The following is a 27,413-nucleotide window of genomic DNA, read 5'->3' as shown; positions in this document are numbered from 1 at the left end:
TGATGAAGTGTACGAGGTTGGTAGATGGTGGGGGGATGAATATAGCTTTGAATGGCGAGTTGCTTGAGGAGGTAGAGTGTTTTAAAAATCTAGGGTCACATGTTGCTGATGATGGAAGAATAGATGCAGAAGTGAAGTTTAGAATAAATGAAGTAGGAAAGAGCTGGGAGGAATGAAAAAAGTGTTTAGATGTCGTTCGCTTAGAATGGATGTAAAGAGAAGGTTGTATGAGGGTGTTGTGGTACCGACTGCGTTATATGGGGCTGAAACATGGAATATGGGTGTAGCAGAGAGGAAAAGTTTGAATGTAATGGAGATGAGGTGTCTGAGAAGTATGTGTGGAGTGACGCACATCGATCGAGTGCGAAATGATGAAGTGCGAAGGAGAACTGGAGTTATTCGGGAGATGGCCGGTAGAGTTGAGCAGAGGGGTTGCGATGGTTTGGGCATATGGAGAGAATGGATAATGAGCGATTGGTGAAAAAGATAACTAGATCTGATGTGAGAGGTGTAAGGCTGAGAGGAAGACCACGAATAGGATGGATGGACAGTGTGAAGAGAGCACTGGATGCGAGAGGGATGTCTGTTGAGCAAGGAAGAGTGGCTGTGCGTGATAGAAATAAATGGAGAGAAATTGTGAATGAATAAGTGATGACGCAGCCCTGAGGGGATATTCTCCCCCATTTGGTCTGATCAGCTAGTCAGGTCAGGTGCGGGTAAGGGGATGGGTCTGTTATGATGTGGCAGGGGTAAACCAGCTCTGCTGTTGGGCCCTGCTACGGATGTCACTGATTGCATTGCGCAGTTGACCCTTGTGCGGTGTGGTGCGGTGAGGATCTGTCCGTTCTCCCCTTGGGGCTAAGATGCGAATGAATGTGTTTGAATGGATGAGTAAATGGGGAGTGTGTCGTCCTGTCTCGGCTACCTCCCTTTCTTTGGGGGAAGCAGCCTAGGTATATAGATAGATAGATAAAGAAGACTCCAGGGCAAATGTGGAAGCGTGCATGGAAAAGATTGAGAGGAATGAAAGAGTGTTTTTGACTGGAGATATGAATGGAAAAATAGGAAATGTGAAGGTGGATGGAGTAGTTGGTGAGTGGGATGTGTCTGCAGAAGTGGGTGAGAATGGCAGTGCTCTAGTGGACATTTGTGCGGGGAAGGGTCGGTGATAGCCAATTCCCTCTTTATGGACAATTGATCCACAGGTACACGTGTCGAGTGATGAGAAGGGTGGGTGGTGAACTGAATGAACAGAGGGCAATGACTGAGTGTGTGTGTGTCGATGACAGAATGAGAAGGTGTGTAATGGATGCAAGAGCATACAGAAGCAAGGGAAGTGGACTTTCTGACCACCACTTGGAGGTGGTGAAAGTCAAGGTGCAAATGCGACGGATGAATAGAAAGAGAGAAGGATAGGAGGAATTAATCCGTAAAAGGAGGGTAGAAAGGTTGCAAAGGGATGAAGGAAAAGGTAGAATATAAGCAAGAAATGGAGATGCGATTGGGTAAATATGATTTGGAGCAGATGGGGGAGGTCAAAATTGTGTGCAAGAAATTCACAGAAGAAATCGTGCAGCATGGAAGTTGGTGCATGAGGTGAAAAGAAGACTAAACGGAGTGCAGAGAACAGCATGGTGGAATGAAGAGGTGAGACAAGCTGTGCCACAAAAGAAGAAAGCATATAGTGAGTGGATGGGATGCAGAGGCATGGAGGAAGTTGAGAGACGGAAGAGAGAGTTATATGCAGAGACGAAAAGAGAGGTGAAAAGAGTAGTGAGAGAGAGTAAGAGGTGAGTGGGCGAGAAATCTAAAACGAATTTGAGTGAAAAATGGAGGGAATGTAAGAAAATGTTCTGGAAGCAGGTGAATAGAGTTAGACAGGTTAATAAAGAATTTAGTTGTGGAGTGAAAAATAGAAATGGTATATTGATAGTGGAGAAGGGAGAAAAAGTGAGCAGATGGAGAGAACGCTGGAAGGAACTATTAAACACAGAGGATGAAAGTCATGCGGATGTAGGTCGCTGGGGAATGGCTGGGACAAGGAGGGAAGTGAGAAGCGAGGAAGAGATTAGTAGGATGGAAGTAGTGGAAACAATAAAGGAAGTCAAAATGGGGAAAGCCCCAGGAAATGATGGTGTGTATGGTGAAATGCTGAAGCATGGGGAAGAGATATGGTAGAATGGATGTTGAAGATGTGCACATTGGAGAAGAAGGAAGGTAGAGTTCTGGAGGATTTGAAGTCAGGTAGAACCATTCCCCTGTACAATGGAAAAGGAGAAAAGGAAGTGTGCAGTAATCACAGGGACACTGATCATCTTAGTGTAATAGGAAAAACCTATGATAGGATACTTACTGACAGTTAGGGAAATAACAGAAGAATTAGTTGGAGAAGAATAGGGAGGTTTAAGGAAGGGAAAAGGGTGTGTAGATAACGTATTCATCCTTAGGTCTTTAGTGGAAAAGTTTCTAGAGAAGAGAAAGAAGTTGAATAGCGGCCTTCATGGATTTGGAGAAAGCATATGATGGAGTGGATAGACAAGGAATGTGGAATGGAGTAGCCTAAATGGGAAGCTGTTGAATGCTTTGAAGAGTATGAGGGTGCTAAGGCTGTAGTGTGTGTGGATGGTGAACTCAGTGAATTTTTCTATCTGAATGTTGGACCGAATCAAGGATGTGTCATGTCTCCCTGGTTGTTCAGTCTGTATATGGATGGGGTTAAAAAAGAGATACAAAGTAGGACAGTGGATGTTGGAGCGGCCCTATTGAGTAAGGGCAGCGATTGGAAACTTCCTGTACTCTTGTCTGCAGATGATAATGTATTGTTAAGTGAAGACGAAGCGAAGGGGAACTGCAGGGTTTGGTGAATGAGTTTAGGAGAGCGTATAAGAAGTAGAATCTAAAAGTGAACGAAGGGAAGAGTAAAATTATGATCTTCGAGTGAAATGAAGTCACTGAATGCACAGTGAGGTTGGATGATGAGGAAATAGAAAATGTGAGTACATTTCAGAGCTTGGGTGGTGTGAAGAATAAGGATAGAAGTTTGGAGGACAAAAGGCCTGAAAGTGTACAACAGGGAAGAAAATTTACTGGTTCTTTGAGAACAGTGATAAGAAATAGGGAAGTAAGCATGGATGTAATAAAGTCACTGCATGATAGTAGTGTGATACCAACTCTAACGTTTGGGAGCGAAGCTTGGACCTCGTGGAAGGGCACAAGTCAAGAGTGAGAGCAGTGGAAATGAGTTTTCTGAGAGGAGCATGTGGACTTTTGTGGAGTTAAATGGAGAATCAGACACAAATGAGGAAGTGACGGAGCATTGTGTTGTGGATGTGGATGTGATAGGAAGCATTAGGAGAAATACAGTGAGATGGTTTGGCTATGTGGAGAGAATGGAGAGTGAGAGACTAACGAGAAGAGTGTAGGTGAATGAGGTGGAGGGGAGAAGAGGGAGGGGGATGCCGAGGATGAGATGAAGTGATGGAGTGGAGAGCTATATGAGAGAGGAGAATGTGAGCTGGGGGGAGGGAAGCGAAATGGGGGGGGGGGACAGGGCGACATGGAGAATACATTATGTCTGTGGCCACCGCTTATGGGATTAAGGCGTCTGGCAATAGGTAGATGACTGGGTTATTATTATTACTTTTATTAGTCTCCACCTATTACATAGGTGAAGAGTAGTTTTTCCTGTTATTTTTATTCCGGCCACAGAGTCTCGCGACGATTCCAGGATAACAGGAGCCTGCGTGAGGAATCTGTAGGGCCCATGTTATGTGTCCTTGTATGGACCATTGCTGATAGAAAAAAAAAAATCCAAATCCTTTATGCCTAGTGGAAAGGCATGTCAGAAAATGTTATATCAGTATTGTTTTGTGAACGAGATAAGGTGGTCTTGTCTACTACAGATTTCAACTGGACCTGAGCAAGTAATCTGAAAATGAAACTTAGCGAACGAAATCCTAAGAGCGTATTTCGTTTTATTTTCAAAATTCCAAACCTCCCCAGTGGGATCAAGGTCATTGTAAGAAACAATAGACGGAGATTAGTGACTGTCCGCAGGACAGTTACAGAGTTCTAGTTATTATTATTATTAATATTATTATTATCATTACCATTATTACTGTTATTATTATGATCATTTTAGTTAACGTTTTTGTTATAACTAAGGTGGCGATGTGATTAAAGCCACTGTTATCTTTTTAGGAGTAATGGCAGAGGAAGCACCACCACCACCTCCACTAAGCTGCTGTGTCTTGTTGCAGTTGCTTCTGATCCTCTTGATGGCAGGTACGTCACTTATACCCACTTCTGTTTGCTCAGTTTACCTCATCTTGCCTCTTGTCACTTCATGTCACGACGCTTTGCTTCATATTGCATTATTGCATTTTCCTCACTTCACTCTTATTTCAATGCACGTCCCCACCTCACTCCTCATCGTGCTACATCACCTAAATCACCTTGTCACCTCAGTTCATTTCAACTTACTGTACTTCCTGTCGCTTGATTTCATGTTCCCACTTCCTCTCACATCGTGCTACCTCCCCAACACACAATATCACCTCAGTTCGTATCAAATTTTCCCCGACACCACATCATGTCAATTTTGTGTGTTCCTGCCGTCGTTGCTCATGCTCCTTATAGCAGGCCTGTCTCTCCCACTGTAGTTCCTTATTCTTAACCTGGACCAGAATTTTGGCATTTTGGCATGTTATTATACGTCGCTAGAAAGCAGTTCATAATTACTAACATTATATTCTAGTGTTCATCTCTTGTTACCGTCAGCGGCAGAATAACAAGTGTTGCGGCTCTACAAACTTTCCATAGCACTTCTTGTACAAGCACCGTATCCCAGTGGTGAATTACTTCGCGAGCTCACTGGAGGCAAAAGACAACGCTGCGAGTGCATAATTTCCATTGCTCTTCTTTGTGACACTCTCCATATCATTCTGTCTAACATCCAGTTCTTGTTTGCCATGTCAGGGGCGTTGGGGTCCGGGTCTAGGTTACTAAGTCCCGATCTTTAAGACAAGGGTGACTAAACTTGCCCTCTGGAGTGATGTGAGCAATAAACCCCAACCAACCCTCGGATGGAAACCCTTACTGGCCCCATCCACTTGGAGCACCTTAACCCACTAAATCATCTGGCATCCATTTGAACTTATGATTACTACTCAGTTTAGTAAATGGCTTCTTGAGTTACAGGATACCCTTTGGCTTGCCATTCACAGTAGTATACCAGAAGGCTGCGCTGCAACGAGTGAGTGGATGGTGGGTGCCTCCACCTGCCACGCGTTGTGCCCTATCCTAGTATTTCTCTTGTTGCAACTCAACAGTTAAGGTGGAGAGATGGTATTTTTCAAGTGAATGGAGTATATATAACTTTTTTTATTCCCATTTCATCTGACGTTGCTTCATGTCACCTTATCTTGTCACATTACGTCTTCCTTTGCCTCACTTATATGTCTCTCTACACAGTCACTTCAGCTCAATTTCCGTTAGTTCATATCATTCACATCATGTCACCTCTTCTCTCCTTACTTTTAAGTTACCTCACTTTAGTCATTTAACTTTCTTCTCTCACAATTACACTTCGCCTCTGCTCATTTCTCCTCTGGTCATCTAGCTTCATAACATTAGCAATTGTGGTGTTGCATCATCGTGACAGATCACCTTGTTTTTTTCTTTTTTCCTCATTTTAGTTTTCTCGCGTCGCCCGCCTGCTTATTACATCACTGGTCGTCAGCACTGGCAGCCAGCTTGGTGTCCCGTTAAGATGTTTGATGGCATGTGGTATGAGGGCTGCTGCACCTCCAAACAGATTCCCTAAGTTGTGCCTTAGTTTAATGCATGAGAAGCTATAACAAAAACTACACAGAAAACAAACACATTCACATACTATACGCAATCGGCAAAGCGCAAACGCACGCACATACCAGATCAACAATGGGCTAAAGCACACACACACACACACACACACACACACACACACACACACACACACACACACACACACACACACACACACACACACACACACACACACACACACGGGTTGGTACAGTATCAGAGCTCAAGTGATGATATGCGGTGTGTGAGGTCATATATGAGAACGTATTTATATTGTTGCTTCTGAATCATACACAGATCACGGAGAGATAAAAATACAACTTAATTGATGAATATTGGTGCCTGTGCTCTGGAAAACGCGCTCCTGGGGACTCTGTTGTCAGTAAATGTTGTGCCTTTAGTTCAAATTAGCGATATTTGGGGAATTCAGCATATTAGTAGTCAGCTGGTGGTATGTGTAAAAGCGTTAAAGTTGGGCTGCTAGTTCACATCAGAGGGTGTTTTAGTGATTGTATTGTGAGTGATGGTTGAGTCATGGTGGTGGATAAGAGAGAGAGAGAGAGAGAGAGAGAGAGAGAGCTATCATTATCAACACCGCCACGATGACTTCAGACTGAGATATCATTTACTAGTAGTACATAGAAATACTCCAGTAATACATTCAGTCACTAGATTAATGATCAATAGTTATCTCACTTCCTAAACGGTAAAATTTCAATCAATCAATCAATCATTTCCTGTGGCACCCCACGGGATGCATAGGGTCTCAATGAACTCTCTCCACCAATATTTGTCTCTTGCCATCTCCTTCAGGTCCCACCAACACTCCTCTCCTGCTTCTTTTTTCATTGTCCTCAACCAGGTTTCCCTCGGCCTACCTCTACCTCTTCTTCCTCTAGCAGTCCACTCTGGCACATCCTGTATTAAACAACCTTCTTTTCTGTATATGTGCCCCAGCCACTTCCAGCGAGACAGTCTCACATATTCATTAACTGGTTCCACTCTCGTAATATCCCTTACTCTTTCAGTTCAAAATATATTCGTACTAAAGTTACTAAAAAAGCGTTAACTGCTGTACAAGTTATCCATAAAGTGTTTCAGCCTTAATTATATAAACGTACAACAACAATGCTTGGCCTGTACTGTAAGGAGGTACTTAGTGTTAATCCTAATACGACACTGAGGTACTTCCTGCTTTGTTCTTGGTACCCTCAGACTGCTTGATCTGGATAGGGAGAGACATCGGTTTATTCAGGACCTATTTAAGAAAATCAAAAGGTCCCTCCAAATCATAACAAAATTGGCTGATGGCTCCAAATCTGCACAAAACTGGATGGTGACTGCAAACCTTAAATAACTGCCTATGATTCCAGCTCTGAACAAAACAGTTTGTTTGTAGCCAGATGAGACTACGTCGGTGATATCAAAGGTTTAATCGCTCATGCTCACACAAAGATCAACAACCTTTCCCCAGGCTCTCATGTATTAATTTAAGTCTTAGCCTGCTTTTATTCTCTCCTCTAGAGCTGCAGGAGTTAACTACAGCCTCTGGTAACCCCTTCAGCTCAAAATGCAGAGCACAAACTCAAGAAAATCGTCTAGGGTAGAGGAATAAATTAAAGACGGTGCTCTCGGTCTGGAGTGGACAGCAAAATTAGACAGGATGATGGATGGACTGATGAATGGGTGGATTTGTTATTACAGTACCGATAATTGAAAAGTAATATTGTCAGAAGCAGAAGGGGATCCTAAGAGTGGGGATAGAATCTCTAAGGAAGGTATAGGCACATAAGTATTTAAGATGCAATCACTGGAATTTTGTTTACTTTGCACCATGTTATTTCCCCTTCATATAAATTCTTCTTTTTCTTCTTTCTTTATTATTATTATTATTATTATTATTATTATTATTGTTGTTGTTGTTGTTGTTGTTGTTGTTTTTGTTATAACTTTAATAATAATAATTATATTTATTATTATTATTATTATCATTATTATTATTATTATTATTATTATTATTATTATTATTATTATTATCATTATCATCATCATCATTATCATCATCATTATTACTATTATTACGTATTTTTAAGTATGTTTTGCTAGTTTTTTTGTTACTGCTGCCATGTATTTAATATTAAGGCAATTGTTTTCCCATTTCTATACCCTTGCTATTACCGTCTTTTTCAAAAATTCCAGGAAGTGTAGAGAATGAAACGCTGCCCACCTTAACCCTCCAGCCGCTCAACTACTTCACCTTGCCTCCTCCCCTTCACCCTTCCTCCCCCACACCTTCCCCCTCCCATTCAACCCTCCTCACAGCGGGGAGGGAGACGGAGGAGAAGGAGGGGGAGGAGGCGCTGGTTGTGGAGGGGGAGGAGGAGGAAGGGGAAGAGAAAGAAGAAGAGGAAGAATTACCTCCCCAGCCTCAACTGGCCTCTCGTAACAGCAGCCTCACAGTGCACCTGGGAGGGGAGGCAGCATTGGACTGTATGGTGCTGCACCCTGGCAATATGTCGGTGAGCTACGTAGGGTAAAGTGCTGAGTTTCTTGGGGGTTAATTAGGCTAGTATGCTCCAGAGGACTAACTTGGCTCTCGAGAGGGTTAATTACGGTAGGCAAGAGGTACAGCTGAGGTTCTGTGGTTAATTTTTGTGCATGAAGAGGTTAACTTGTGCTCGGGTATTGCTTAGTATGCACCAGAGGGTAAATTAATGTGCATCAGGAGTCGAATAAATGTGCCACGAAGGGTTAATTGATGTGCTTCAGGGGGCTAATAAATGTACACTAGGTGGTTGATTGGTCTGCATTATTGGGTTAATTAATATGCTACAGAGGGCTAGTTAATATGCTATTGATGGATAATTAATGTATAATGTATAATGTATAATGTAGTGTTCCAGAGGCATTATTTGGTGTTACAGTGAGTTAACCAGTGTTCCAGTGTTAAAAGAAGGTTGATTTGTGTCCATCTATCCATCTGTCACCAGACGCCTTAATCCAATAAGGGGTGACCACAAACAAATCGTCTTCATATCGCCCTGTCCCGTGCAATTTCGCTGCCCCCACCCCCTTCCCCAGCTCATACCCCAACTCTCATATACCTCTCCACTCCATCTCTCCATCTCATCCTTGGTCTCTTCCTCCCTCTCTTCACCTCCACTTCACTCACACCCACTCTCCGCGTTGGTGTCTCGCTCTCTATCCTATCCATATGGCCAAACCACCTCACTGTATTTCTCCTAACGCTTTCTTCCACATCCACACCCACACCACAACGTTACTTCACATCTTCATTTGTCCGTCTGTCTTTCCATGTAACTCCACATGCACCTCTCAAATAGTTCATTTCTACTGCTCTCACTCTTGACTTGTGTTCTTCCAGCAAGGTCCAAGCTTCGTTTTCATACGTTAGAGCTGGTATCACAATACACTCATGCAACAACTTTTTTACCCCTATGCTTACTTCCTTATTTCTTATCACTGCTTTCAAAGAACGGGCAACCTTTCTTCCCTGTTGTACCCTTTCAAGCACTTCATCTTCTAAACTTCCGCCCTGACTCATCACACTGACCAAATAATTAAATGAACCCACATTTTCCATTTCCTCATCATCCAACCTCGCTCTCCATTCAGTGACGCCATATCTTTCGGAAACCACAACTTTACTCATCCCTTCATTCACCTTTAGATTCCGTTTCTAACACACTCTCCCAAACTCATTTCCAAGCCTTGCAGTTCCCCTCCGTCTTCATTTAACAATACATTATCATCTCCAAACAACAGAATAGGAAGTTTCCAAACTCTGTCCTCTCTCATTCAGGCAACATCTACTGTCCTACCTTGTATTTCATTTATAACCCCATCCATATACAGATTGAACAACCATGGGGACACGACATAGCCCTGTTTCATTCCAACATTCAGACAGAAATAATCACTCAATTCACCATCCACACCACAGCAGCCTTAGCACCCTCATACATACTCTTTACGGCATTCGGCAGCTTTCCATTTACTCAATATATTGTTAATATTTTTCACATTCCTTGTCTATCCACTAGTGCCATATGCTTTTCCAGCTCCATAAAGGCCGCCTACAACTTCTTTCCTTTCTCTAGAAAATTTTCCAATAAGGACCTTAGGATGAAAATCAGATCTACACAACCTCTTCCCTTCCTAAAACCTCCCTGTTCTTGTCAGACTAACTCCTTTGTTATTTCCCTAACTCTGACAATATATCCTACCATACAGTATACTTATCCTATTACACTAAGATATCTCTATCATTACCACACACTTCTTTTTCCCCCATTCCATTGTACAGGGAAATAATTATAGTTGACTTCCAATCTCCCGGGACTCTGCCTTCCTCCCAGGCCAATTTGTACATCTTCCATATCCATTCTACTACTATCTCTCCCCCATGCTTCAGCATTTGACCAAAGACACCGTCAGTTCCTTGGGCTTTCTCCATTTTGACTTTCTTCATTGCTTCCATTACTTCCATCCTACTGATCTCTTCCCGCTTCCGTATCTCACTCCTTCTCCCAGCCATTCCTCAGCCACTTATACTCACATCACTTCCATCCTTTATGTTTAACAATTCCAGAGAATGAATTTGCAACAGAGGGTTAATGACCACTATAAGGAGTTAATTAACGTGCTCCAGTGTTAAGACTTAATTAGTGAGCCTCAGAAAATTAATTATTACTAGGGGCGTAATGAGTGTACTATAAGGGGCTAATTATTGTGCTTGAGGTAACTGAGGGTTAATTAATGTGGTCCAGAGGCTGGATATGTTCCAGTGAGTTAATTAATGTGCAGGAGAAGGTTAATTACTGAGTTGTAGGTTATATAGTGTGCTCTAGAGGGTCTATACTCGATTAATTAGTATTCTCCGTGAGGTTAATTGCTGTGCACCAGACGAAGAGGTTGAGCAATTTTTCAATGGGTTTTTCTTATAATTTCGCCCCAGAGAGAGAGAGAGAGAGAGAGAGAGCAGGAGGTATAAGCCTGTGAGATATTATTTACACAACCATCTCACCCTTCTTCCTTTTAACTCTTCCTCCCTTTTCTCACTCTCTCATCCTATCATATAAAAACACCCCTCTCTCTCTCTCTCTCTCTCTCTCTCTCTCTCTCTCTCTCTCTCTCTCTCCCTTTACATATTTTATTCTAATATCCATTTGTATCCATTAACTACCTCCATCCTTGTATCCAGGTGTCGTGGCTGAGGCGGGTGGACGATGTGTTGGAACTCCTCACATGGGATACGCACATATACGCCAAGGACCACAGGTGAGGCGTGAAGGCCAAAACTACCTATGCTCCAAGAATTTACTTTGTTTATATACAGTTGTGTCTTTTCGAAACTACTAAGCACTGACTCAGTTTTATGGGTTTTAAGTTTCACCATACGTGTAAAGGAATAAAGGACAAAAGCACTTACTTTCCGGAATTCTGTCCATATATCAACATACTGTCTCTCAATACGTACATGGTATTCCCCACATTCTCTCTCTCTCTCTCTCTCTCTCTCTTTGTGTGTGTGTATGTATATATATATAGGCCATATATATATATATATATATATATATATATATATATATATATATATATATATATATTTGTGTGTGTGTGTGTGTGTGTGTGTGTGTGTGTGTGTTGCAGCCAAAACTATCATTGTGATGAAACTTGACAGGATGGTTGGAACTGGCTCCCAAATGGGCCAGTTCCAATTTTATGTCAGTTGATTTTGTGTTGTGGCCCCAAACAATTGTCCCCACTGATGTTACAACACATGCACACGAAAGAGGCGGCGCGGCATATTTGTGCAGTTTTGTAGGTCTTTGTAGAGAAAGGGTGAGAGATGGTGATGGGAGGGGGGGGGTAAGACCTGTACAGTACAACTACACTCCGATGTCTGTTACTTCACTAATGCAACGAACGAACGGTTTTATTCAGTAGAAAATGGTGGTAACTGTGATGGTGTTTTAGCTACTATGGTGGTGGTGGTGTTCACTGTGATGATGATTGTGGTGGGAGTAGTTGTTATGATGGTGGTGGCTGCTGCGATGATGGTTGTGGTAACTGTTATGGTGGTGATGGTAGCTGTAATGGTGGTGGTGGCAGCTGTAATGATGGTGGTGGTGGTGGTGGTGGTGTTAGCTGTGATGTTGATGGTGGTCGTAGCCTTCATGGTTGTGTTGGTGTTGGTGGTGGTAGCTGTATATAGGTAGACAGACAGACAGATAGACAGGTATAGATATAGATGTAGTTATATACTCGTAGATATACTAGGAGGACCATGAAATTCCCACAATAGATCAATAGAGTGGCAAAACCAAATAGTTCCCCACTGCACCAATACGCACCTCTTCCGTGCAGTCTTGTTAATCATCCTGCCACGGGGCAGTACGAGTCCGAACTGCTGGCTTTTCTCTCTCTCTCTCTCTCTCTCTGTTCGTGCACGTGACTTCTGCGATTTTTTCCTCAAACCAATATGGCAAATTTTGATTGAGCAAGGAGTGTGCATAATTGTGTGTGTGTGTGTGTGTGAGAGTATATATACAGGTATATATATATATATATATATATATATATATATATATATATATATATATATATATATATATATATATATATATATATATGTGTGTGTGTGTGTGTGTGTGTGTGTGTGTGTGTGTGTGTGTAATGTGCCAGTCCCAAAGAAGGGTGACCACTCCCAACCCTTTAACTATCGTCCAATTGCTTTAACATCCCGTATCTCAAAAGTTTTTGAGTTTATTCTTAATAGAAAAAAATTTAAAGCATCTTTCGTATCATAACCTTCTTTCTGATCGTCAGTATGGGTTCCGTCAGGGACGCTCCACAGGCGATCTTCTCACCTACCTTTCAGACTCCTGGTCATCCTCCTTTCGGGACTTTGGCGAAAGCTTTGCCATTGCACTTGACATCTCAAAGGCTTTCGATCGAGTTTGGCATAAATCTTGAATTTCCAAACTGCCCTCTTATGGTTTCTATCCTTCTATCTGTGCCTTCATCTCTAGCTTCCTTTCTGGTCGTTCTATAGCCGCTGTTGTAGACGGCTATCGTTCTTCTCCTAGATCTATTAATTAACAGTGGTGTTCCTCAGGGCTCTGTCCTATCACCAACTCTCTTCCTTTTATTCATCAGTGACCTTCTAAGCTGTACATCTAACCCTATCCACTCATACGCTGATGACTCCACCCTTCACCTTTCCATTCGATTCCCACAATGTCTATCTCAGCAGTTACTTCAACAGGCAAGGGATGAGGCTATGGCACACCTAATGTCTGACTTGGCTCGTATCTCTGACTGGGGTAAAAATAATCTGGTTGTTTTAAATGCATCAAAGACTCAATTTTTGCACCTATCAACCCGACAAAATCTTCCACAGGTATACCCACTTATGGTTAATAATGCTCAAATTAATCCTGCATCATCGTTGAACATGCTTGGGGTTTCATTTGCTCGGGACTTGTCTTGGAAAGATCATATTACATCTCTTGTAAAATCTGCTTCCAAGAGATTGGGTGTGCTAAGCCAACTCCGTTCTTTCTTTGCCCCTGCACAATTGTTGACTCTATACAGGGGTTTTATCCGCCCCTGTGTGGAGTACAACTCTCATGTATGGGGAGGCTCCCCACATACAGCTCTTCTCAATAGGGTGGAGTCAAAGGCTTTTCGTCTCATTAACTCTCTCCCTCTTACTGACTCCCTTCAACCTCTGTCTCTTTGCCGCAATGTTACATCTTTATCTCTTTTCTATCGCTACTTCAATGGTCACTGTTCCTCTGAACTGTCTGCATGCATTCCTCCACTTCTACGACGGGCGCAGAGCACCCGTCTAGCAGCAAACTCTCACCCCTTTTCTGTCCAACTCTCTAATGCAAGAGTTAACCGTTACTCCCAGTCCTTCATTTATGCAACAGGTCAACTCTGGAACTGTCTCCCTCTGTCTGTATTTCCTGCTTCTTATGATCGCCAGTCTTTCAAACGCAGTGTGTCCAGGCATCTCGAAATGAATGGATCTTGAATTTGGCTCTCTCTTGTATTTTGTTTTTCTCTTGGAAGGAACAGTATTGCGGGCTCATTGCCTTTGGTTCGTTCTTCCTCACATAAAAAAAAAATAAGGTGGGGGCACTCACCATCCACTCACTCGATGTAGTGCTGTTCTCGGGTGTCTGCCGTTTCCTCTCCATCCTTCTTTCCTTCCATTCTCTTCTGTCTTTCTTACCTTCATTCTTTCCTTGTCCTTCTGCCTACGGGTGACTTTACACTCCCTCTTCTGTCTTTCTTTCCTTCATTCTTTCCACTTCCTTCAGCCTGTGGGTGACTCTACAAGCCAAATGGTTTCCTGAGCACCAGGAAACCATTTACTATGCTGGGTGGTAACCATATAACCAAATTTTGGGGCCTGGTGGTTTAGTGGGTAATTATTACGCTCCAGTCGGATTGAGCCAGTGAAGGTTTATATCCAAGGGATGGTTGGGGTTGATTGCTCATATAATGCCACTCAGGGATGAGTGAGGCTGGTCACTCTCATCTTAAATGTCGGGACCAACTTCCTAGCCCAGGGCTCCTACGCTCCTCATGGGGAGGTGTGGGATTGGATTATATATATATATATATATATATATATATAGATGTGGTAGAGTGTGCGTTTCGTAGTGTGCGTTTCGTACACGGGTGGACCAGGGTTCGCGCCCCGCCAGGGTAATAAACTTTGGGAGTGTTCACCCGGCCACGTACTGCATTGGCGGACACAAGGAGTGCTGTGGTTGAACCAGTGTCGCTTACTATAAAGTATGCTTGCACCCAGTCGGCTTGTGCGGGCCGATTACACTTGGTTCACAGACTACACACACATCCAAAGCCACTCCAACACTACAATTATATACACTTACAAACATTTCTCACCCTACATACAATCTCTACCTGACAGCCTAAGCCAGTTGGTAGAGATACATTGGCTGTATCGTCCCGACTTCGGTCGGGATAGGCCGGTCCTGCAGTGGATACTCAAACGGCTGGTGATGATGACGATATATATATATCAGAAATGTTTCTTGCATTATGGCAAAGTCTAGCTACATACCGCCTTGTCAGTTCAGCAATTTTTTGTTAAAAACAATGTTGTTGCTTAGCACCCTCCGAACTCGCCCGATCTCGCTTTTTATATATTTTTTGTCTTGTTCCCCAAGATTAAGTTAGAACTGACTGACAGAAGATTTGACATCTTGGAAGAAATCCAGGAAAAAAAATGCAGGAGTCTCTGGTCAAGGTACCAAAAAACGACTACAGGAAGTGCTTCCTGAAGTGGGATAAGCGTTGGGAATTTTTTGATCCCCCTTATATATATATATATATATATATATATATATATATATATATATTGTTACGGAACAGAGAAAGATAATGTACACTTTAAGTGAGAATGCTAAAAATCACTACTGTCCCGTAAAGTTCCAGGTTCAAAACAAAAGAGTTAGGTAAAATTACAAGTTAAAGTTTAATGCTCAAACTAACAGCAAAACATTCAGGACTCATAAGGATAATGTAATGGCAAATAAACAGGTTAAATATATGGTTAACTGCAATAGCCTCTATTAACACGAAATTAGCAAGAGTAAATTTATCTAAGTCAGCCCTGATAAAATGAAAATACACCGGGTAATGCTCAGTTAATGCAAGATAAATTATTACAGATACAAACTATTATCAAAAATGACTGACATAAAACCCAACAGTAATCAAAAACCTCACTAGGCCTAAGAATTAACCTTATGCTACACAGTACAAGAAAAAATACAACAGTTATACTCAAATTACACACAGCTGCTAGATGTTTGGAGATTTCTTGAGCACTCACAATAATAATAACTGTACAGGGGAGGACAGAGATGTGAACAAAATGAGGAGCAGATCTAAGTGGCAATGATGCAGAGACTGAGCTCATTATATAGGGGCCGGCAGAGCTTGATACAACTTGTAAGAAGGACGCGCAAATGAAGCCATGGGGACAAAGAGTTGACAATCCCACTCTGAACTCCAGAAATGACGACTTACTCTACTATAACGGTAGAAGGGGGGAACTGAGGCAGAACACGCTCGTGATCAAACATGCAGCATACTGTGCGTTAAAATTACACAAAGGATGATGAAATCATAGGCTATGTAACACCTCCCCACAAAGAAAAAGAAATTTACAAAGGAAATTTCTTATTACTCTAAAACAATCTGTCTTAAGTCTAGATAAGCAATCTGCAATAACATTTTCTTTCCCCTTGACATGTTGTATGTCTAATGAATACTCCTGAAGAAGTAGACTCCGTCTTGTCAATCTCTGATTTTTATCTTTAAACTTACTAAGGAATTTCAGTGGGTTATGATCGGTATAAATGACTATGGGGTCAAAACCAGAACACAAATAAAATGAAAAATGCTGTAAACCCAAAATCAAGGCCAAAAGCTCTTTCTCAATAGTGGAGTAGTTCTTTTGAGGTGGAGTGAACTTCTTACTGTAATAAGATACAGGATGTTCAATACCCTGATCATCCTCTTGCAGCCAAACAGCCCCAGCTCCTGTATCACTTGCATCAACAGACATCTTAAAAGGTTTAGCAAAATTTGGAGTAGCGAGCACTGGCTGACTTAATAGAATAGCTTTAAGTTTGTTGAAAGAGGATTCACAGTTATCGGTCCAGACAAATTTAACTCCCTTTTTCAGTAGGTCTGTAAGTGGTGATACAAGAATAGAAAAGTTAAGAACAAATCTCCTGTAATAACCTACCATTCCCAAAAATCTTTGTAGCTCTTTCCTACTTTTAGGTCTGGGAAGATCACTTATAACCTGAACCTTAGCTCCTGGTGGTGCAACATGTCCATCACCAATTACATACCCAAGGTACTGAACTTTAGCTTGACCAAACTCACACTTTGATAAATTAGCTACAAGATTAGCCTGAACCAAACGGTCAAGAAATTTACTGACATGGCATAGGTGATCTTTCCAGTTGTCACTGAAGATTAATACATCATCAATATAAACAACACACCCTGCCAAACCCTCTGTTACAACATTCATGAGCTTCTGAAATGTGGCTGGTGCATTCTTCATACCATATGGCATTACAGAACATGCAAAAGTCTTTCCTAGTGTTACAAAACATGAGATCTCCCTAGCACGTTCAGTCATAGGTACTTGCCAGTATCCCTTTAACAAATCAAACTTACTTATGTACCTAGCCTTTCCGATCTTGTCTATGCAATCTTCCACGCGGGGGAGAGGGTAAGTGTCTGTTTTGGTTATCTGATTAACACGTCTGTAGTCGATGCAAAGCCGCTGTGACCCATCTGGCTTAGGGACTAGAGTGACAGGAGAACTCCACTCGCTCTGACAGGGCTCAATCATCTTGTGGTCCAACAGGTAGCCAAGCTCCTTCTCGATGAGAGGAACTTTCACTGGGTTCACACGGTAAGGAGGCAATTTAATTGGCTTTGCGTCTCCAACATCGACATCATGCATCAACACAGTGGTTCTTCCTGGAGTAGCACGGAACACTTGCGGGTACTCCTGCAGTAATGCCGAAAACTCCTGCCTTTCCTTGGGTGGTAGATGAGAAAGCTTAGTCTGGAGATCATTCATGATATCAGGATTCTTCCCCAAACTATCACTCAGGCTCATACTGCATGGGAGAGCTTCACTTGCAGACTCGGGTGGAACAGCTTCAGTGCAGACTGGATTATTTTCGTCCCGCCTGTGATATAACTTTAGCATGTTGATGTGACATAGTTGCTTGTTCTTTCTACGATCTGGTGTGGCGATGACATAGTTGACGTCACTGAGTTTCTTCTCCACGAAATAAGGACCACTAAACTTGGCTTGAAGAGGTTGCCCATGAACTGGTAGCAGAATCAAAACCTGATCTCCTGGCTGAAAGTGGCGCAACCTGGACTTCTTATCATACCAAGTCTTCATCTTCTCCTGAGCAGCTCCTAAATTCTCTCTCGCCAGCTGTAAAGCAGTGGACAGCCGTTCTTTGAACTTCATCACATACTCCAGCAGGTTGAAGTCATCTTCCTCCGACAGCCAGCATTCCTTGAGTAATTTAAGGGGTCCTCTTACTTCATGGCCAAACAGTAGTTCAAAAGGTGAGAAGCCCAGTGATTCATTTGGAGATTCTCTTGCAGCAAATACAACGAATGGAAGACCTTTATCCCAGTCTTTCTGATGTTCCAAACAGTATTTCTTGAGCATCGATTTGAATGTTTGATGATATCTCTCCAACGCTCCTTGGGTCTGGGGATGGTAAGCTGAAGACGTGATCTGGGTGATGCCCAACTCTTTCAGAGACTGCTTGAAAACGTTTGACATGAAATTACTTCCCCGGTCGGACTGTACCTCCTTGGGCAGACCAAACTTTGTGAAGAACCCTAGCATTTCCTTAACCACGTTCTTTGCTGAGATGTTTCTAAGTGGAATGGCTTCAGGATAACGAGTAGCCATATCAATCATGGTCAACACATAAGAAAATCCTGAAGAAGTCTTAGGAAGAGGGCCCACAATATCCACCAACACACGGGTGAAAGGCGCCTCAAAAGGAGGAATGGGAACTAGAGGTGCAACCTTTTCGGTCTGATTACACTTCCCCACAACTTGACAGGTGTGACAAGACTTACAATACCAGGAAACATCCCTGAAGATACCTGGCCAGTAGAAGTGTTTCAAAATGCGTGCCACAGTCTTCCTCACTCCAAGGTGTCCTGCCAAACTGGAATCATGAGCCACTCTAATGATATCCTGCCTACAAACACGAGGGATGACAACTTGATGGACAACCTCCCATTCACAGTTGGCTGATGCTGTTGGGGGTCTCCACTTCTTCATAAGCACTCCTGACTTTACATAATAACAAGTAGAAGCACCGGCTGACTCTTCTTCACTGTAAGCAGAGTTAGCTAGACCTTTCAACTCAGGGTCAGCAACCTGCAACTCAACCAACTCTTGACGAGACAAATTATCAACACTATGGGGTACTGCCTCATCTGGTGAGTGGTCCAAATTAGCAAGAAAAGTGTCAGCTAGGATAACATCATCATCATCATTATCCTCTAAATCACCAGTAACTTTAGACTTAGCCCTAGTGACAGCACATGCAGGGAACACATCAGGGACATCACAATCCTGGGACGCAGCCACTGGCTCACTAGACAACTGAGGAGCTGGACACACTTGACTTCCACCAATATCATTTCCAAGTAAGAAAGTTACACCTGACATTGGGAGTGTCTCAACCAACCCAACCATAACAGAACCATTAACAAAACCAGACTCTAAATTCACTCTGCACAGAGGGACAGAGAAGTAATTATTCCCTACACCTTGTAAGATTACAGTTTCATCAGAGGAATTAACATTAGAGCCTAGAACACTGGTCAGCATAAGGGATTGGCAAGCACCTGTATCACGATATATTTGAACTGATTTCCTGTCATTACTGTCCAGAGGACTGACAAAACCATCAGACAGGAAATTAGCACATGAACTCTTGAGAGTGTCACCCACTTTACTGCTCAAAAGAGGAGCTCCATCATGATAATTTACGTTACCCCTCAAAGCAGGTTCAGTTAACTCAGTTAAAGAATTCTGGGAACTCTCAAGGGTGGACACTAGACCAATTGACTGAATATTTAAAGACTCCTTTTTGTTCACATCACGCTGTCTCCTGAAACATTTCTCCGTAGTATGACCAAGCTTACTACAATAAGTACATTTACTTTTCTGAAATCTAGAGGTGAAGCTGGTGTTTACTTCCTGAGAAACATCATCTTTATTCTCTTTCCTGTTACCTGTACTCTGAGTAGTGGCAACGTACTTACTCTCAGCTTTCCCTTTTTCTCTAGAATATCTCTTGTGAGTGAGAACATATTCATCAGCTAAAACTGCAGCATCAGACAAATTATCTATTCTTTTCTCATCAAGATATAGGCTTACATCTTTATAAATACACCTCTTGAAGTCCTCCAGCAAAATCATCTGCTTAAATTTACCAAAATCAGAATCCACATTCTTAGAATTTAACCACTGCTCTAACAGATCTTCTTTGATTTTTGCATACTCAACATGGGATTGCTTATCTTGCTAGTAAGTTGTCCTAAATTTTACTCTATAGGCTTCAGGAACAAGCTCATAGGCCTTAAGAATCAAGCTCTTAACTACATCATAATTATCAGATTGATCCTGAGGCAAAGATGCATAAGTTACTTGAGCTTTACCAGTGAGAACAGTTTGAAGGAGTACTGGCCAATACTTTTTTGGCCAATTAAAACCTGTAGCTACCCTCCCAAACAACTGAAAATACTTTGTTAAATCAGATTCATTAAAAGGAGGGACAAGTTTAACATTTTTAGCCACATCAAAATCATCAGAGCTAGATGATCCAGTTCCACCTTGTTTCATGCGATACTCATGGTCTGCCTGAATCCTAGCAAGTTCAATTTGTGCCTGAGCCTGTATTTGTGCCTCCTGAATCCGAGCCTGAGATTCAGCCTCCTTAGCATTTGCTTGAAATTCAGCCTCCTGAATACGAGCCTGAGACTCCGCCTCCTTAGCCTGAGACTCAGCCTCCTTAGCACGTGCTTGAAATTCAGCCTCCTTAACACGAGCCTCCTGCAGGGCTAGCTGTAACTTAGCTAATTCAATCTGCGTTTGCTCATTTGGAGGAGTTACATTAAACAAGCTTTCATTAATCATATCAACAATTTGATCTTTAGAATGATGAGAGCGAACAGCAATTCCCAATTGTTGAGCAACAAGCTTAAGTTCATTCTTTGTTCTGTTTTCTACATCACACACTGTTTGCACATTTGACAAAAAATCTTTGGCTTCATCAAGTGTAGTAATAGTAGACATCATGAATAAGTAACAGTCACAAAATATCAAGCAATATCCTTATGATAATATCCTGAATATCCTGATGAGAGGTCGCCAAATTTATGTTACGGAACAGAGAAAGATAATGTACACTTTAAGTGAGAATGCTAAAAATCACTACTGTCCCGTAAAGTTCCAGGTTCAAAACAAAAGAGTTAGGTAAAATTACAAGTTAAAGTTTAATGCTCAAACTAACAGCAAAACATTCAGGACTCATAAGGATAATGTAATGGCAAATAAACAGGTTAAATATATGGTTAACTGCAATAGCCTCTATTAACACGAAATTAGCAAGAGTAAATTTATCTAAGTCAGCCCTGATAAAATGAAAATACACCGGGTAATGCTCAGTTAATGCAAGATAAATTATTACAGATACAAACTATTATCAAAAATGACTGACATAAAACCCAACAGTAATCAAAAACCTCACTAGGCCTAAGAATTAACCTTATGCTACACAGTACAAGAAAAAATACAACAGTTATACTCAAATTACACACAGCTGCTAGATGTTTGGAGATTTCTTGAGCACTCACAATAATAATAACTGTACAGGGGAGGACAGAGATGTGAACAAAATGAGGAGCAGATCTAAGTGGCAATGATGCAGAGACTGAGCTCATTATATAGGGGCCGGCAGAGCTTGATACAACTTGTAAGAAGGACGCGCAAATGAAGCCATGGGGACAAAGAGTTGACAATCCCGCTCTGAACTCCAGAAATGACGACTTACTCTAGTATAACGGTAGAAGGGGGGAACTGAGGCAGAACACGCTCGTGATCAAACATGCAGCATACTGTGCGTTAAAATTACACAAAGGATGATGAAATCATAGGCTATGTAACAATATATATATATATGTGTGTGTGTGTGTGTGTGTGTGTGTAGGTATGTATGTATGTTTGTCCTTCTGACTGCGGTTAGGGTGGCAAGAGCGATACCCCTGTTGCGACAATAATATACAAAAGTTATCCATTTTCAGTGCAATAATTTCGTCCGTCACGCACCACCACCCACACCCCCACTCACCACAATTCATTTCCCGACCACGCATCACTCTATGCATCACTTTCTTTGCATTATCTTGAATGGTTCTCTCAGCACTTCAAAATCATTGTTTTACAAACATTATAAAATAAAGTAGTGAGATACTGAACCGTGAGAAACTACTCAGTAAATGGCGCTAAACTCTAGGAAAGATATTTACATAGTCTACACCAGACACTTTCATTTTCCTTATATTTTAGTCACTTACACGTACTCTCACTTATTTTTACATTTGTTCAGTCACTTTTCCGGAGAGGCTTAATCAAGCTGACGAAACTGTAAAGTCACGGTGGTGTAACAGGAGGGTTGGCGCCGCTCGGAGCGTGGTTTGCTGGCTTGCTTTTTCAGAGGTTTTACTGTAATCACTAGAATCGCTGGTACCAGTAAGTGCATACTTCCTTTTCTGTGGAATACGATTTCTAGCATCTCTTTTCTTGGTAACACCAAGCAACGTTGAGGGCTGGGGCGAACGAAACGAACCACCTTTAATCGCCATGGCTTTCTGAAGCAAACTGGGTAGTGGGCTCACGTGATTCTGTAATGCATACTGATACGGTGTGGAGGATGCTAAAAGGACGACCTGGCAATCCCAAGCGTGGGCGGATGAATACACAAAGTACTCACGCCCATGGCCCACAGAATAAAACTGTGGGCCTTGCTCACGTCAAAATACAGGGCGCAACTTTTGAAATCGATTCGTGAATTTTAAACGGAATGGCGCAGCCAAGGGGATATATATATATATATATATATATATATATATATATATATATATATATATATATATATATATGAAGCAGAGAGTCAGGGCAAGACAGTACATATGCACATCTCAACGAATTCCAGAACCCTAAGGACGCGTTTCTTTGTCAATCTGCATTGGTAATTTTGTGTAAGCGTCAATTTAGATGTGAAGGGTATATACTGAAAAACTCTAATGGCAAATGTTTTAAGACCCTTTTCCAGTGTGTTAAAGATATAAAAAGAAGAAAAAGAAAAGGGGAGGTATGCCATGTCTGCGACAGGTGTGAGTGTGTTAGGAGTTGTGTGACAGTTGATAAACACAGGAGCTCGGATTGAGAAACTCGTTCACGATGCCTCCACAGTTTCCTGGAGAACGCTGATACACTACAGCTGAGTACGTCCTACCCCCTGCATATCTGCTTACCTGCTGACTGTCTCTGTGCTGCTCTCAGAGGGAAATCAGGCTAAGAGGGTGTGCATGCGATCACCACGGTTTGCTGAGCTTGCAAATACTCAGATCTGGTCACAACAGGCTCTTAGCAGCTATGGTGCACATCCATGCAACTGTATAGCTATACATCTAGGGATATTTATCATCATACAACTAGTTATTGATCAAGATATTTACATATAACAGGGCAAATTGGCTGTGTAGGCCTGCCTGTATTTTGCCACAACAACCATTGTGCAGTTCATAAGGCACAACAGGTAAGAGGTAATACCAAACACCAAACGTTGTTAAGGACCCTTTGAAGTTTTGTTTTAACCCTTAAACCGCAGGCTTGTTTTGCTTTGACTTGCAGGTCCCGCGGGCATATTCGCGCTCTGACAGACTCTCTAAAAATATAACCGCAGGCTTGTTTTGCTTTGACTTGCAGGTCCCGCGGGCATATTCGCGCTCTGACAGACTCTCTAAAAATATTTGCCAAAAATCAGATATTAGTCCTAGGATATTAAAATCACATATACTTATGGCACATACCTTCAGCTTTCTCTTTGGGTGTTTGTTGAGCCTTCGTCGAGTACCGTAGGACTTGTGGAGACCTCTGAAGTTGGGTAACGAAGTCTCCGCTTTACACTTCCTGACAACTCGTAATATGATTACCACAGCCTGATATTATCACTAGAAACACTATTCTATGATTCTCAAATAGTTTGGAATCCATGCTCCAAAAAAAAAAAAAAAAAAACTGTGAAAGCAATGAAAATTACGAGGGCATATGACCATCCCACTTTCGATCGTTTGCCGCTAGTGTTGTCTATTATTCATAAAAACACTCACAGTTTATATTTCTGTTACTATAACACTTATATATATCTACAGTCTTTATCCATAAGTTTCCTTCAGTAATAGTAGTTTATTGTCACTGTAGGGATTCAATTTCTTTCAGTATAATACATAGCATTCACTTTCTCGTCCTGTATACTAGCATTGAGAGTGAATGTCACTTTCACCTTCACTCTCATAACTCATAGTATTCATACATGCTAGAGCGAAACTTTCACTTTCATTACTCCTAGAATATATACTCGTATTCTTATAATGCTACTCATTTTTTTTTTTTTTTTTTTTTTATGCGAGGAAGAAGGAACCAAAGGCCATGAGCCCGCAGTAACAGTTCCCTCCAAGAGAAAAAACAAAATACAATAGAGAGCCAAATTCAAGATCCGATCATTTTGAGATGCCTGGACACACTACGTTTGAAAGACTGGAGATCATAGGCAGGAGGAAATACAGACAGAGGGAGACAGTTCCAGAGCTGACCTGTTGCATAAATGAAAGACTGGGAGTAACGGTTAACTCTTGCATTAGAGAGCTGGACAGAAAAGGGATGAGAGTTTGCTGCCAGACGGGTGCTACGCGCCCGTCGTAGAGGTGGAGGAATGCAAGCAGACATTATTTACATTTCTATTTTATTTACACTGTGTTATGCACTGTCACTTGAAGTAACTTATAAAACTATTTTCCACTGTTCACTTATATTTACATTCATTGCTTTCACTTGCTGTTTACACATTATTTACAATTCCACTTGCACTGTTTTACTCAATAAAAAGATCGTAGTCACTCTCTATCAATTGTCAGCCCTTTACCTCTTTCCACACGAGGTTTAGTAGAGGGTAAAGGTCACAGGGCCCTTTGCATGGGGCTAAAAAGCGGCGTAAGTTAGCAGGAGCTAATCAGACGTACCTTCACTTTCAAAGACGACAGTGAACTGATAGTAGTGGCCTCCTGCCGCCTGGCTAGGGTGAGTGCAATACTACCAACTTCAGCCCTGTGAGACCTGCTAATATATAGCAATGAAATGATTGGCAGGAAAACAAGACAATACTTAATAAATTAGGTAGTTCCAGGTGAATGTAAATATCACTTAGGCTTCTCCCTTCCCTCCTTATATGTATATTTATTACGAAAATAGATTATACGGCATATTTCAAGGGGAAATAAGCAGCGAAAATTAGCGAACGAGTGCACGTGAGGTGTTGTCAGGTGATAATTAGCCAATTCCAGGTGTATGGCACTATCACTTACCTTATTTCTCTTTTGTTTATATTATTTGGTATAAGAATAGGGCATAGGGCTTATTTCAATGGATGAAATCAGTGGAAAATTCCAGGGAAGATTCACTTACCATAGAATACAGTGTGGTGGCCTGCAATAATTAGGTAGTTCCAGGTGAATGTAAATATCACTTAGGCTTCTCCCTTCCTTTCTTATATATATATATATATATATATATATATATATATATATATATATATATATATATATATATATATATATATTTATTACGAAAATAGATTATACGGCATATTTCAAGGGAAAATAAACAGCGAAAACTAGCGAACGAGTGCACGTGAGGTGTTGTCAGGTGATAATTAGCCAATTCTAGGTGTATGGCACTCTCACTTACCTTATTTCTTTCTTGTATATATAATTTGGTATAAGAATAGGGCATAGGGCTTATTTCAATGGATGAAATCAGTGAAAAATTCCAGGGAAGAATTACTTAGCATAGCACGGCCGGGCAGGCGAAAGGATAGGGTAATGGAGGGGATGTCAGGAGGGGAGTCAAGAATGGGGAGAAATGGCTAAATTGTCAACAATGGATGGGAGTACAGATGAGATTAGGAGTACTGACTAGTGTTGGACATTGGCAGTACTGACAGATGATACAAGCCACCACTTGAAAGCCTGGGCGAAATCAAAATAACACAGAATCACAAAAGTGTCGCCCCGTGGTATGATCCCTTGCTCCCAAGCTTCACGAAAGTGACGCCCCGCGGTTAAGGGGTTAAGCCAATAAATTTTCCAGAAAAATTGACTGCATACCTAAACCTTGCAAGAATTACAGTAAATATGACACAGAGAAGCAGAGTTAAACATTGCAAACATATATATTTCCATCTAATTCTATAATACTATGTTTGCATTTGTATGTCCGTCCATCTATTTGTCTGTCAGCAATATCATCTTTGTGTGGTGCAGCACGCAAAAAACGGTAAAAGATATCAACAGACTCCAATAGTAAAGTTGTTAAGTGTTCAGTGGTGTGTGGTGTAAGAAATAATTCCGGAAACCGAATCTTGACTGCTAGACCGTCGTGTAACGGAACTACACCTGCTGATGTCGTTAGAGGTGAAAATGGTCTCCCTCAATAACTACCTATAAGGAAATAAAAAACTGTAGCTGCATGACAATTATGACCTGAAGACAATTTGATATGTCATTTTTTAAGTTAGAATTCTCTCATTTATCGTTTCTCAAAGTTATATCCTTTCCTCCCGGGACTCTCTGTACATTTATAGACAGACAGAGGGAGAGGACGTTGATTTTGATCTTAAATTGACAAAAATAGAGAAAAATCGAGAAAAAAAAGTTACCATCCGCTTAAAAAAAAAAAAGATCAACAGTGTAAAAATATATGCATGTAAGTCCTGACAAAAAAGTAATAGGGTAAAAATAAGTTGTCTTTTTATTTTATTATTTCTTTTTAGACACGGCCTAGACATTTTGAAAGTCGTGTCTCTCATCATAAAGAGAGAGAGAGAGAGAGAGAGAGAGAGAGAGAGAGAGAGAGAAGATAACGATAATAAAGGAGAGTGGAAATAGCAATAAAACGGGCCATTAGATAAGGCAAGAGGAAAAGACGCTATAAAGTAGAAGGGGATAAGAAAGAAAAAGGCAGTAGGGAGAATGGAAGGTAGTTAAAGGGAAAAAGGAGAAGAGAAAAGGGAAAAAATGAAGTGAAAGGCAATAAGAAGGAGAGATGGAAGAATGGAAAACGGGGGGATTGAACGTAATATAGGAGAGAAGGGGAGGAAATGATCAAGGAGGAAGAGTGGAAGAAAGGAAGGGAAGGGAGAGAGAACGACAAGTGACGTGGGAGAAGGGATTGAGATATAGTAAGAGGGATATATAAAATGATGAACAGACAGACGAACAGCAGAGAGAGAGAGAGAGAGAGAGAGGGCAACCATAAATATCTCAAAGTGGTGTTAAGGGAATCATTGCATTAATAAATCAGAAATAAAAACAACATTCGGTCGTTTCTGCACATTTTTATAGCTACTCTTTTCAGCACCAAGAAATTTATAGTGATGTTGCTGGGCCACGATTTTTTTTTCCTCGCGAGAATTTAATGAAGGCTCAGTAGTTTTTCCGTACTGTACTTCTTTTTTTACTGCATTTAAGAAGAGGGTTATGTGTAATGTCTGTTGCAATGTGAGTTACTTGAAAGGAACACAGTATGCGGGGTTACAGGAAGAGATCGGGGAAAAAAAAATAATAATGAATTAAGGGAGCTT

General features: G+C 41.4%; 1 protein-coding gene across 1 annotated transcript in view; it reads left to right on the top strand.

The window, feature by feature from the left end:
• Positions 1 to 3,618: 3,618 nt before the first annotated feature.
• LOC145412893 (uncharacterized) overlaps positions 3,619 to 27,413 on the top strand; it is a 99,162-nt gene continuing 75,367 nt past the window's right edge. The window contains exons 1-3 of the mRNA XM_080282689.1: positions 3,619 to 3,667; positions 8,044 to 8,363; positions 11,069 to 11,145. Coding sequence (XP_080138815.1) covers positions 3,619 to 3,667; positions 8,044 to 8,363; positions 11,069 to 11,145 — 446 coding nt within the window. The remainder of the gene's footprint in view (positions 3,668 to 8,043; positions 8,364 to 11,068; positions 11,146 to 27,413) is intronic.

The sequence above is a fragment of the Coenobita brevimanus genome, chromosome 94 (assembly GCF_032717465.1).
Source record: "Coenobita brevimanus isolate Jiangsu-jjx chromosome 94, ASM3271746v2, whole genome shotgun sequence".
Classification (NCBI taxonomy): Eukaryota; Metazoa; Arthropoda; class Malacostraca; order Decapoda; family Coenobitidae; genus Coenobita; species Coenobita brevimanus.
This window is presented reverse-complemented; position numbering and strand designations above follow the sequence as displayed.